This window comes from Convolutriloba macropyga, chromosome 6 (genome assembly GCF_964194025.1).
Source record: "Convolutriloba macropyga chromosome 6, txConMacr16.3, whole genome shotgun sequence".
Classification (NCBI taxonomy): Eukaryota; Metazoa; Xenacoelomorpha; order Acoela; family Convolutidae; genus Convolutriloba; species Convolutriloba macropyga.
Window position 1 is genome coordinate 24,745,226 of NC_134473.1, and position 13,388 is coordinate 24,758,613.

The following is a 13,388-nucleotide window of genomic DNA, read 5'->3' on the forward strand; positions in this document are numbered from 1 at the left end:
GCAATGGTCCACGGCTACAATAAGGTTGCATCATATGATTTTTGTTTTCAAGGTATTATAAATATATACTCTTCCTATGATTGCTGCGATATGATACTTCGAATTTTCAAACTTTTAGGAAAAAATTACTGTCATTGATACTTGGCATTTTAGCATGGAATCCGTGCACAACACACTCGTAATTAATATAGTGAGGTAGACCGAACCTTTTCTTCTTTGGACATTCCTGCTTCGTCTCCACCTCCAGCATCTTTCGGTTGCATCTCTAGTACAGTCTTGAACAGTTTCTCACTTGTAGTGGTCAGGAAGTCAATCTCAGCATTCGGATGTAATCCGTAGAGAACAGGGCTTTCAGCTGGCAATGACTCATCAATGTACTTGTGGTATCCATTGTAGTCACTGTTGGGAGGTGTAGCGAAGCCAGGAGCAAGCCAGATTTCACCGTCCAACTGAAAAATTTATTGTTCCGACCCCCACTTTAGTGGGGAGGGAGGAACTATATACTCAACTGGTTTTTTTTTTGTTCAGTCAATTTTGGCCGATCGATATATTCATCGTAGAGAATTGTGAGTGGTATCATTAAAAAGCCCGTCCAGCGTAGAATACGGAATTAAAAAGATTTTTTCGATTTTCGTTTTTTACAGGGAGTTGTCGAGGTTTAAAGTTTTGTGAACATTCGACTGTTTTTGTTCACATTTTCAGTAATTTTTGCTAAAATTTGGCACAATTTCGCTAATATAATTCAAAATGAGCTAAAATTTTTAATGGCAGAGTGTTGTTGTTACCGTTAGAGATCGAAGAGCATTGCTCAATTGTTTGAAGTTTTTTTGGCTAAAATTTTTGATACAATTTTCAAAATTCAAACTTTTTTCATCAAAGATGGCACAAAATATGCTTTTTTGGTCCATTTTGTTAAAGTTTCCCGGACTTAGTGACGTAGAAACCTTGCAACAGGCTTCCTAATCTCAAAAAGAGCGCTAGTTGCATTTAGGCGCCGTGTGAAAGTCTTTTGGAATTAAAACTTTGCCGTTTTTTGCAGATTTAACTCTATAATTATACAAAATACATCATTGTTTTTTTTTAATAATTGAAGAAGTCTACTCAACAATTGGTCTAATTCTCAAACATTTGGAACAATTGGTCAGTTTGCTGGAAGCGCGACAAAATCACGGAGAGGTTCGATAATATCATGGATTCTTAGAATCAGAGACTTTTTGGTTTTTAATTTGATGCTGCCTTTTTTCAAAATATTTCGCTTTTGTTTTTGTAATGTTAATTACTGACAATATTTTTTATTCACGGCTCCGTTAATGAGAGCTCTAATTTACGTAATTTTGAGGCCGAATGTAGATACAGTTTGTTTCCAGAGAACCAAAGTTTTTATGGCTTTGAGTTTGAGTTTTAGTAAAATTTAACTGAATTCTTGTCTTTTGCCTTCAATTGTTATTTTTTGGCAGTCTGATTTTTGAGTTTAACCACTCAAAGATCTAAAATTCTTCCTCAAGAGGTTTAAATGAACCTTTTCTATTCATACGGTTGTTACCTAATGTCTCTTATGTTATTGAATGCATTTGTTTTCAGGAAATTTCTGCGATTTTTTGAACTTGTCCATTTTTTATAGTATCTTAGTCAACATTTTGCTTATTCTCAGTAAGAACAGGTCAACCTTTCCTCCGTTTAGAATAAAAATTAAATTTGTGGCCTATTGTTTTAACAGAAGGTTATCTTGTTTTCGGTACTACGAGTTTTCATACAAAATTTTCTGATTTCTGTGCATAATTGCCCATTTTTGCTGTTGTTTTTGTTTCTTTTGTAAAAGGTCACATTATTTAACAATCTAACTGAAAAAAATTTTACAAAACTTGCAACTGAACATATTTTTTCTTTTCATCATATATTGTTTCAAGGGCTGCGACACCGTTCTCTTGCAGAAATTGGTAGAATTTTTTGCCCTTGTTTTGTAATTACTTTTTGTTGTAATATGCTAAATATTGTGTAATTAATGGTTTCAGTGGCCAACTAGAGATAAACAATTGAACTTAATAACTGATTTCGGTAAAAAGCTAACGGTTGTTTTGACTTTCTAATTAAATTTCTAAATGAAGAGTATTAGTATTCTTCAACTTATCCCTTTTTGTTCTGGTTTGCGGTTTTTTTCGTATTTTACAATGTTGTATCATTTTCGTAAATTAGCCTCATTATTTAGAGCTCTTCTTAATGTTTTGTTGAATCAAACAATTTTTTCTGTTGTTTAAACGTTTTAAATGATGTCTTCAGGGCTTAAACAATTTATTTCCGAAGTTTTTTTGTGAAGTTTAGATACTTTTCAGTTTTTGTGGTCCATTTTGTTGTCACTTTGTGATAGTCGTTTTACAAAAAGACGTTATGATGATCAAAGGAGACGAAAATGAAGATGCTATATTCTCGAGGTTATTATCTTAAAAATTTAACGGCTTCAAAACTGTGGTTTCGTAAAGTTGTCCGTGAAAATTATTAGTTCAGCTTGTATTTAAAGTTATTTTATAGTCTTATGATTTAGTCTCATTAAAAACAGTCGCAATTAGTTTTCCATGTAATTGCAAGACAAACTGTCTACTCTTTTATTCGAAAGCTTTTGTTGGCTATGAATTTTGAAAATAATTGTTTTTAATAAAAGAAGATTTTTGAGATCTGCCAATTTTATTTTTGTTAAATTGTAGCTAAGCATCTCTATATACAATTCACATCCTTTATCTAATGAAATACAATTTGCTCTTCATATCGGTTTTATTTTCCTCAAATTTTCCTTCTTCTTGGAACAACCAGTTTTCATAAAACGAATTTTCGTGATTTTGGCATATTTAACCTTTTTGTAGGTTTTTGTTTTCTTTTCACAGTATCACAATAATGGGCGTCAATTGACTTACAAATATTGTCACCTGCAAAAAGTGCAAACGAAGATTTTTATTGCTTTTTATTGCATTTTGATTTGCTTATTAGTGGTTTTCAAGAAATGGACAAGGAGTTTTGGTGGTAATTAATATTTGTAACTATTTGATTTTTATTGCCGTCTTTTCTGGTAGTCATATTATGGTAGCCACAGGTCTCATAGGCCCTCTAGAGTAGATTGTTTTATTCTTTTAGTAGTTTGTTGAACGATATGTTGATATGTTATTTTTTTGTCTCTTCCTCATTTGGTAGACAATTAAGTGATAAATGTAGATGAGCGGGGTCGGAACTTAATGTGCGAACGCACATTACCGAGCCTCCCTGTTATTTTAAAAAAAGAAATTAAGCGCAAAGTCCAATTACAAGGTTTTGTTGCGAATTAGGATAACGGCAGGCAATTTAATTAAGTAAAAAGTTAAGATGAATATCATGATCTCCGAATTTCAAAAGCAATATATTTGATCAATTTCACGCAATCACACAATCATTTACAGACAGACTAGCACGAAAAACAACAAAATATCCACATGAAAACAACCATGTTGTGCATCTGAACAGGTGAAATGACAAGAATTAAAGGGAAGTTAACTGGTACCTGATCTGGACCCATGAATTCCTCCAGGAATGTCCTACAGAGACGTCTGTCCCAATCATCAGTGATGTGTCCTCCGTACATGATCTCCCCAAACAGGTACCTCAAGTCCTCCCACGGAACCTACGCATCAAACAACACCCCCTGTATCAGAATTTTTGTACACAAACTGTTTGAAAAAAACTCAGTTCACCAGTAAAGAAAATAGTGACAGAATTTGATTTCAAATTCACGACAAATGGGAGAAAAAACATAAAAATTAAAGCCTATTAGCAATACAACAAATTTTCAACAGAAAAACAATAAGTACCCCAGCATTTTTCTCGAGTTTATAACAGATTCACAGTGAAGGTTTCTGTATCAACTCAGTATTTTGATTTTTACACAAATCGTTTGAAAATGAACATTTAGCTGATCAGTAAAGAAAATATCAACGTAAATTGATTTCAAAGTAGTTGCCTATTAGCAATACAAACAAATTTCAACAGAAAAACAATGAGTACCTTAGCATTGTTCTCGAGGTAGTTGTACAAGACCATGGCGCTGATTTTGAGATCTCCGGTGTTGAATGGGTAGCCTCTGTTCCAGCCCTGTGGCCCAAACTTCCTCCTCTCTGCGATAACTGCGTGGAAGTAGCAGAGGGAGAAGAGGATGCTCTTGAACTCTGCCTCCTTCGAGCACATCTCCAAAGTGTCCTGGTCAAAGTTGTCCAGTGCTTTGTGCAAATTGGCAAACATGCCTGCAAAAATATACTAAATTTTAACAAGAATCCAAAGAAAATGATGATCAAACAAAAAGAATACTGCAGTCAGCTGAGCAAAATTTGTTTGAACTATAAATGGAAAAAATTGCCGCGGTAGAACGTTTTCCGTCGTTTTTGAATTGTCCAAAAATGTTCCCAAGAAATTGAAGTAGTCGAGAGGTTTGAAAGCGATTCAAAAAATCAAATTTAACTAACATAGCTGGCAGATTGCCAGAAAATAGCTGCAATAGCTTCGTAGATCTGCAGTCTCAAAAAACCAGCAAAAAAGACAGACCAAAAAAATCGTCTTTTCATTGAAGGCTGATATGCTATATTTTGATTAAAAATCTGCATAAATTTTTGCTGCCTCTATTAGCTGCTCTCTAATAACCTCTTCATTTGGAGTGACACACACCCATTTGACCTTATCTCTTTGAACTAAATTAAAAAAAGTCAATTTCAAAGTGAGGGAGTCCTTTTTGAGAGTGAGGTAAGTAAAGTGAGACCAAAAATTTAATCACGCGAATGAACAAAAAACTCGCTCCACTAAGAGCAACAAATGACGTCACGCACGCATTTCAGTTGAAATTGCATGAACGAATGAACAAAAAGCAGATTTGAAGTGGTTGTGACGTCATATGGTCGTAACAAAAATCGCGACGAAGAAAAAAATATAGCCGGAAGAATTCTGGAAGCGACTCGAAGCGAAAAAACTTAACAAAAAGACTGTAAATGCAACTGAAGCCATTATCTTTTGTTTTAAACCATTAAACTCATTACCTCCCCAGGTCGGATCTAAAAATTGGTGAAATGTTAACCACTGTCACCAAGAGAAACAAAATGCAGCAAAACTTTTTGAAAACGTTTGGTAACGTTAAAAAAGTCAGAAATAATTAAGAAGGTGAAAATATTGATTAGATGAAAAAGCTGACGGAGCTATCAATTGCCCTCAAATAATTCATGATTCTAATCTCAAAAAGATTGCGAAAGCAAACGGCAGACAATGATCTTATAAACTAAGTTAAGTTTTTAAAAGTATGCTCAAATTTATGAAACTGGAAACCACTACAAAAAGGATTCTAATCACTGCTACTAGGACAAAAACAACACATGTTTCTTCCTTGTTTTATATATGCTCGATATGATTTCATACTTAGTCAAAAACTAAATTAATCATAGAAAAGATGAGCAACAGAATAATATTCAAAGGCAAAAAGTCGTTTAAAAACAATACCAAGGCCGGAAGAAAATTGCTAAAGAAAAATACTAAATGGAAATGTTGGCAAAAAGTTTTATAGCAAACTCTCAGAACTGCCTTAAGTTGAATGAAACCAATCGCAAACCAAAGAAATGGCGAAAATCAAATAAAAAGCTGAAATCATTCAATTTTCTAACAACTGAAAAAATCAATAAAACGAAAAAAAGTGTAGGTGCCAGGAAAAAGCTGATGATACAAACTAGAAGGTGAAGAATATGGACACAAGGTAAGGAACACTGTGACAAGACTAATTCTTGATTTTTTAAAGTTTAAAATAAAATTAAAAAATCAAGAAGAACGAATACATTTCATTGTTCAGCAGTCGAGACATAGAAAAGACAACGCGTCATCCGAGACAAATATCTATTTTTCTGAACAGAGCAAAAAGAAAAGGATAAATTCAAACAAACAAAACATTGAAACTTTTGCAAAAAAAATGGTCAAAAAACTTTTAAGACAGCATTTATGAAAATAATTTTAACAGTTTTTCAAAAACTTAACGCCAAAAATTGATTGAATTTTTTTAACGAGTTCAAAAAACCGCATGTTTCACAAAAGACTATTTCTAGTAATTAAAACCGAAATACAAACAAAAAACCGACAAAAATTGGAAAAAAATACTACCAAAATTGGATTAGCATATGCACAATTTTATAAAACGAAATTACATTGAGGTAAAAAGAGGCGTTGAGTATATGAGTTATCAAAGGGGAGTTGCCATAATAACTGATTTTTGACAAAAAGACGGCTGAAAAATACAAATATAAAGAAATTAATAGAAAAAAAGACAAAAATTAGCTCAAAAATCAAGAATAATGTGCCAATTTTGAACTTGAAACGCATTTTCAGGCTCTGCAAAACACTGTGGCATCAATTTCCGAGGTTTAAATTTCAATATAGCATCGAACAAAAAATATTTCTACCAAAAAACCAAATTACAAGCAAAAAACGGCCGCTTAGACGAAAAAACGGCTAAAAACGGTTATCTACATGTACCATTTAGTCAAAAACTACTTTTCAAAGTCAAACAGTCATTCACTAAACGCAGCGCATGATCAAAAAACTTCTCTCGCTCAGAAAAAATTAGTTCACATGGCAATTTTTCTCAATTTCGCTTTTAGGTTAAAACAGCGTCTGATCGAATAGTGCTTAACTTCCGGTATAAAAAACCTTAAGAAAACCAATACTCCTCTTCGAGTCGTAAAAAAAACCAAGAGAAGGCCATTAATAGCCCCAGCTATCGCTGTGCGGCTACTAATCAATTATCCAAAGAGTTAGACTTCGTGTGAGAAAAATTATGAGCTTTCCGACTGCATTCGATGGAAAGTTAGCTTTTTTCAGTCATTCACCCAACAAAGCTGCAAACAAAAAAGCGGATCTCAAAAAGTTGACGTAAACATAAAACGCATATGTTTTCTCAAATGTAGAAAATCGCTGTTTTGAAAAAAAAGCATAATCACAGCTAAGAGCATAAAACTTGATCCAAAAAATATTGCGAGACCATTGTTTCTGTTTTGGATAATCTCAATTTATTCCAGACCTTTCCATCTATTATTGTAAATTTTATCTCACCAGTGGGTGGTTCATTGGTGATCTTGATGCTGTTCTCAAGGATGCCCTGAGGTAGGATGTGTGACTCAGGGGAGGGGGCAGGCTCAGCAGAGATGTATATCCTGTATGCCTCGTGTGCACTCGCACTCGCCTCCTCCATCTTCTTCTCAAGAGTCGGCAGCCACTTTGCAACCAAGTGCACGTTCTGCAGAATCACCCAGTGACCTAAACACAATCAGTAAGTTTGACACTTTTTCAAACAAAAAGTGGAATTGCGCCGTTGTCAACTTTAGCTTGGCTTAAACTTTTTGATTAAACTTAGGTTTAAATTATAATTTTTTGAAGCGATCTGACTTTTCGTCTCTTTAGAATTTGATCACAAGATATATGAAACTTCAGCAAATATTTTTTGTGAAACAACTTCTCCTTCCAGGGGCCGGGAAGTCTGCGTACCACATGCGATTAAAATGGGATAAAAACTCATGAAATTCAATTGAAAGTTAGAATTGTTAGAAATTGAATTGTTAGAGAATTGAAAGGACACCCCAAATGTAAATTCTCCACGATATAAGCTCAACTTAGCTTAGAGTTTTTTAAAAAATACTTGTTCAATACTAACTTGGCTAGAGAAATGAGGCCTTGAGGAACACAAAAAGAACGGGAAATGGAGCATAAATTGTACCCAAGTTCGATGGCTTAAATACAATTGGTGTAAATGTTAGCACAAAAGGTTTGCAAGTTCAGCGATACTGAGTTCAATACAGAAATGGCCCATTTTTTCTGCTCAATTGCGCCGAGGTAGACCTCCCTCAAATTCTCAATTCTCCAATCAGGGGCAACGAAATAAAGAAATGCAAAACTGATATAAAAATATTAAGCAGACGAAAAAACGTATAACAGGATTCGCCCTATATGACCCGAATAGAGAAATTTAATGACCTTCTTTGGACGCAAGTTCGATCGCATTCTCAGCCACGATCTCTTGACCTTGGCCGAGAGAGACATTGTGGAAGTTCTTTGAGTCGAAAGTGAAGCCAATCTTCTTTCCAAGAGCCTCCACATCCACCAGTGGATCCACACCTGATTAAAAACGAGAAAGGAAAATAACCAATTCACGTCATCCCACAGAATAATTGAAAACTTGTTAATTAGATGGACACTTGGTTATTTCGCCAAATTTGTCTTCGTTGAACGTTTTTATCTCTTAGAACAGAAATAGTTCTATATAAGAGTTGATAAAATTGACAATGACCTAATTTATTTTCATTAAATAATAACAAGAATAAATAGTTTCCAGCAGTTATTCAGCATCTTCAAAACTACTTGTACAAACACATTATCAATATTTGACTCCGGGAGAGCACTATTGGGCCGATGCTCTCAAGTGTCTCGCTCACATTAGCTTGTTGACGAATCAAAAAGAAAAGAAAAAGTTTTGAATTGTTTGCATAAGTATCATTAATTTAAAAAAATAAGACGGCTCGTGTGACTTACAAATATTGTCACCTGCAAAAAGTGCAAACGAAGATTTTTATTGCTTTTTATTGCATTTTGATTTGCTTATTAGTGGTTTTCAAGAAATGGACAAGGAGTTTTGGTGGTAATTAATATTTGTAACTATTTGATTTTTATTGCCGTCTTTTCTGGTAGTCATATTATGGTAGCCACAGGTCTCATAGGCCCTCTAGAGTAGATTGTTTTATTCTTTTAGTAGTTTGTTGAACGATATGTTGATATGTTATTTTTTTGTCTCTTCCTCATTTGGTAGACAATTAAGTGATAAATGTAGATGAGCGGGGTCGGAACTTAATGTGCGAACGCACATTACCGAGCCTCCCTGTTATTTTAAAAAAAGAAATTAAGCGCAAAGTCCAATTACAAGGTTTTGTTGCGAATTAGGATAACGGCAGGCAATTTAATTAAGTAAAAAGTTAAGATGAATATCATGATCTCCGAATTTCAAAAGCAATATATTTGATCAATTTCACGCAATCACACAATCATTTACAGACAGACTAGCACGAAAAACAACAAAATATCCACATGAAAACAACCATGTTGTGCATCTGAACAGGTGAAATGACAAGAATTAAAGGGAAGTTAACTGGTACCTGATCTGGACCCATGAATTCCTCCAGGAATGTCCTACAGAGACGTCTGTCCCAATCATCAGTGATGTGTCCTCCGTACATGATCTCCCCAAACAGGTACCTCAAGTCCTCCCACGGAACCTACGCATCAAACAACACCCCCTGTATCAGAATTTTTGTACACAAACTGTTTGAAAAAAACTCAGTTCACCAGTAAAGAAAATAGTGACAGAATTTGATTTCAAATTCACGACAAATGGGAGAAAAAACATAAAAATTAAAGCCTATTAGCAATACAACAAATTTTCAACAGAAAAACAATAAGTACCCCAGCATTTTTCTCGAGTTTATAACAGATTCACAGTGAAGGTTTCTGTATCAACTCAGTATTTTGATTTTTACACAAATCGTTTGAAAATGAACATTTAGCTGATCAGTAAAGAAAATATCAACGTAAATTGATTTCAAAGTAGTTGCCTATTAGCAATACAAACAAATTTCAACAGAAAAACAATGAGTACCTTAGCATTGTTCTCGAGGTAGTTGTACAAGACCATGGCGCTGATTTTGAGATCTCCGGTGTTGAATGGGTAGCCTCTGTTCCAGCCCTGTGGCCCAAACTTCCTCCTCTCTGCGATAACTGCGTGGAAGTAGCAGAGGGAGAAGAGGATGCTCTTGAACTCTGCCTCCTTCGAGCACATCTCCAAAGTGTCCTGGTCAAAGTTGTCCAGTGCTTTGTGCAAATTGGCAAACATGCCTGCAAAAATATACTAAATTTTAACAAGAATCCAAAGAAAATGATGATCAAACAAAAAGAATACTGCAGTCAGCTGAGCAAAATTTGTTTGAACTATAAATGGAAAAAATTGCCGCGGTAGAACGTTTTCCGTCGTTTTTGAATTGTCCAAAAATGTTCCCAAGAAATTGAAGTAGTCGAGAGGTTTGAAAGCGATTCAAAAAATCAAATTTAACTAACATAGCTGGCAGATTGCCAGAAAATAGCTGCAATAGCTTCGTAGATCTGCAGTCTCAAAAAACCAGCAAAAAAGACAGACCAAAAAAATCGTCTTTTCATTGAAGGCTGATATGCTATATTTTGATTAAAAATCTGCATAAATTTTTGCTGCCTCTATTAGCTGCTCTCTAATAACCTCTTCATTTGGAGTGACACACACCCATTTGACCTTATCTCTTTGAACTAAATTAAAAAAAGTCAATTTCAAAGTGAGGGAGTCCTTTTTGAGAGTGAGGTAAGTAAAGTGAGACCAAAAATTTAATCACGCGAATGAACAAAAAACTCGCTCCACTAAGAGCAACAAATGACGTCACGCACGCATTTCAGTTGAAATTGCATGAACGAATGAACAAAAAGCAGATTTGAAGTGGTTGTGACGTCATATGGTCGTAACAAAAATCGCGACGAAGAAAAAAATATAGCCGGAAGAATTCTGGAAGCGACTCGAAGCGAAAAAACTTAACAAAAAGACTGTAAATGCAACTGAAGCCATTATCTTTTGTTTTAAACCATTAAACTCATTACCTCCCCAGGTCGGATCTAAAAATTGGTGAAATGTTAACCACTGTCACCAAGAGAAACAAAATGCAGCAAAACTTTTTGAAAACGTTTGGTAACGTTAAAAAAGTCAGAAATAATTAAGAAGGTGAAAATATTGATTAGATGAAAAAGCTGACGGAGCTATCAATTGCCCTCAAATAATTCATGATTCTAATCTCAAAAAGATTGCGAAAGCAAACGGCAGACAATGATCTTATAAACTAAGTTAAGTTTTTAAAAGTATGCTCAAATTTATGAAACTGGAAACCACTACAAAAAGGATTCTAATCACTGCTACTAGGACAAAAACAACACATGTTTCTTCCTTGTTTTATATATGCTCGATATGATTTCATACTTAGTCAAAAACTAAATTAATCATAGAAAAGATGAGCAACAGAATAATATTCAAAGGCAAAAAGTCGTTTAAAAACAATACCAAGGCCGGAAGAAAATTGCTAAAGAAAAATACTAAATGGAAATGTTGGCAAAAAGTTTTATAGCAAACTCTCAGAACTGCCTTAAGTTGAATGAAACCAATCGCAAACCAAAGAAATGGCGAAAATCAAATAAAAAGCTGAAATCATTCAATTTTCTAACAACTGAAAAAATCAATAAAACGAAAAAAAGTGTAAGTGCCAGGAAAAAGCTGATGATACAAACTAGAAGGTGAAGAATATGGACACAAGGTAAGGAACACTGTGACAAGACTAATTCTTGATTTTTTAAAGTTTAAAATAAAATTAAAAAATCAAGAAGAACGAATACATTTCATTGTTCAGCAGTCGAGACATAGAAAAGACAACGCGTCATCCGAGACAAATATCTATTTTTCTGAACAGAGCAAAAAGAAAAGGATAAATTCAAACAAACAAAACATTGAAACTTTTGCAAAAAAAATGGTCAAAAAACTTTTAAGACAGCATTTATGAAAATAATTTTAACAGTTTTTCAAAAACTTAACGCCAAAAATTGATTGAATTTTTTTAACGAGTTCAAAAAACCGCATGTTTCACAAAAGACTATTTCTAGTAATTAAAACCGAAATACAAACAAAAAACCGACAAAAATTGGAAAAAAATACTACCAAAATTGGATTAGCATATGCACAATTTTATAAAACGAAATTACATTGAGGTAAAAAGAGGCGTTGAGTATATGAGTTATCAAAGGGGAGTTGCCATAATAACTGATTTTTGACAAAAAGACGGCTGAAAAATACAAATATAAAGAAATTAATAGAAAAAAAGACAAAAATTAGCTCAAAAATCAAGAATAATGTGCCAATTTTGAACTTGAAACGCATTTTCAGGCTCTGCAAAACACTGTGGCATCAATTTCCGAGGTTTAAATTTCAATATAGCATCGAACAAAAAATATTTCTACCAAAAAACCAAATTACAAGCAAAAAACGGCCGCTTAGACGAAAAAACGGCTAAAAACGGTTATCTACATGTACCATTTAGTCAAAAACTACTTTTCAAAGTCAAACAGTCATTCACTAAACGCAGCGCATGATCAAAAAACTTCTCTCGCTCAGAAAAAATTAGTTCACATGGCAATTTTTCTCAATTTCGCTTTTAGGTTAAAACAGCGTCTGATCGAATAGTGCTTAACTTCCGGTATAAAAAACCTTAAGAAAACCAATACTCCTCTTCGAGTCGTAAAAAAAACCAAGAGAAGGCCATTAATAGCCCCAGCTATCGCTGTGCGGCTACTAATCAATTATCCAAAGAGTTAGACTTCGTGTGAGAAAAATTATGAGCTTTCCGACTGCATTCGATGGAAAGTTAGCTTTTTTCAGTCATTCACCCAACAAAGCTGCAAACAAAAAAGCGGATCTCAAAAAGTTGACGTAAACATAAAACGCATATGTTTTCTCAAATGTAGAAAATCGCTGTTTTGAAAAAAAAGCATAATCACAGCTAAGAGCATAAAACTTGATCCAAAAAATATTGCGAGACCATTGTTTCTGTTTTGGATAATCTCAATTTATTCCAGACCTTTCCATCTATTATTGTAAATTTTATCTCACCAGTGGGTGGTTCATTGGTGATCTTGATGCTGTTCTCAAGGATGCCCTGAGGTAGGATGTGTGACTCAGGGGAGGGGGCAGGCTCAGCAGAGATGTATATCCTGTATGCCTCGTGTGCACTCGCACTCGCCTCCTCCATCTTCTTCTCAAGAGTCGGCAGCCACTTTGCAACCAAGTGCACGTTCTGCAGAATCACCCAGTGACCTAAACACAATCAGTAAGTTTGACACTTTTTCAAACAAAAAGTGGAATTGCGCCGTTGTCAACTTTAGCTTGGCTTAAACTTTTTGATTAAACTTAGGTTTAAATTATAATTTTTTGAAGCGATCTGACTTTTCGTCTCTTTAGAATTTGATCACAAGATATATGAAACTTCAGCAAATATTTTTTGTGAAACAACTTCTCCTTCCAGGGGCCGGGAAGTCTGCGTACCACATGCGATTAAAATGGGATAAAAACTCATGAAATTCAATTGAAAGTTAGAATTGTTAGAAATTGAATTGTTAGAGAATTGAAAGGACACCCCAAATGTAAATTCTCCACGATATAAGCTCAACTTAGCTTAGAGTTTTTTAAAAAATACTTGTTCAATACTAACTTGGCTAGAGAAATGAGGCCTTGAGGAACACAAAAAGAA

The 13,388-nt window shown here is 34.3% G+C and overlaps 1 protein-coding gene across 3 annotated transcripts in view; it reads right to left on the bottom strand.

Moving 5' to 3' along the window:
• LOC142341590 (dynein beta chain, ciliary-like) overlaps positions 1 to 13,388 on the bottom strand; it is a 56,242-nt gene that overhangs the window by 5,272 nt on the left and 37,582 nt on the right. For 2 of the 3 annotated variants that reach the window (XM_075392641.1, XM_075392640.1), the window contains 3 exons: positions 12,752 to 12,955; positions 9,683 to 9,918; positions 9,072 to 9,302 (listed from right to left, as the gene is read on the bottom strand). In XM_075392641.1, the coding sequence (XP_075248756.1) occupies positions 9,087 to 9,302; positions 9,683 to 9,918; positions 12,752 to 12,955 (656 nt within the window). In that variant the 3' untranslated portion in view covers positions 9,072 to 9,086. Of the gene's footprint in view, positions 1 to 206; positions 450 to 9,071; positions 9,303 to 9,682; positions 9,919 to 12,751; positions 12,956 to 13,388 lie in introns of those variants that run through there. The other variant, XM_075392642.1, reaches the window with a different exon arrangement.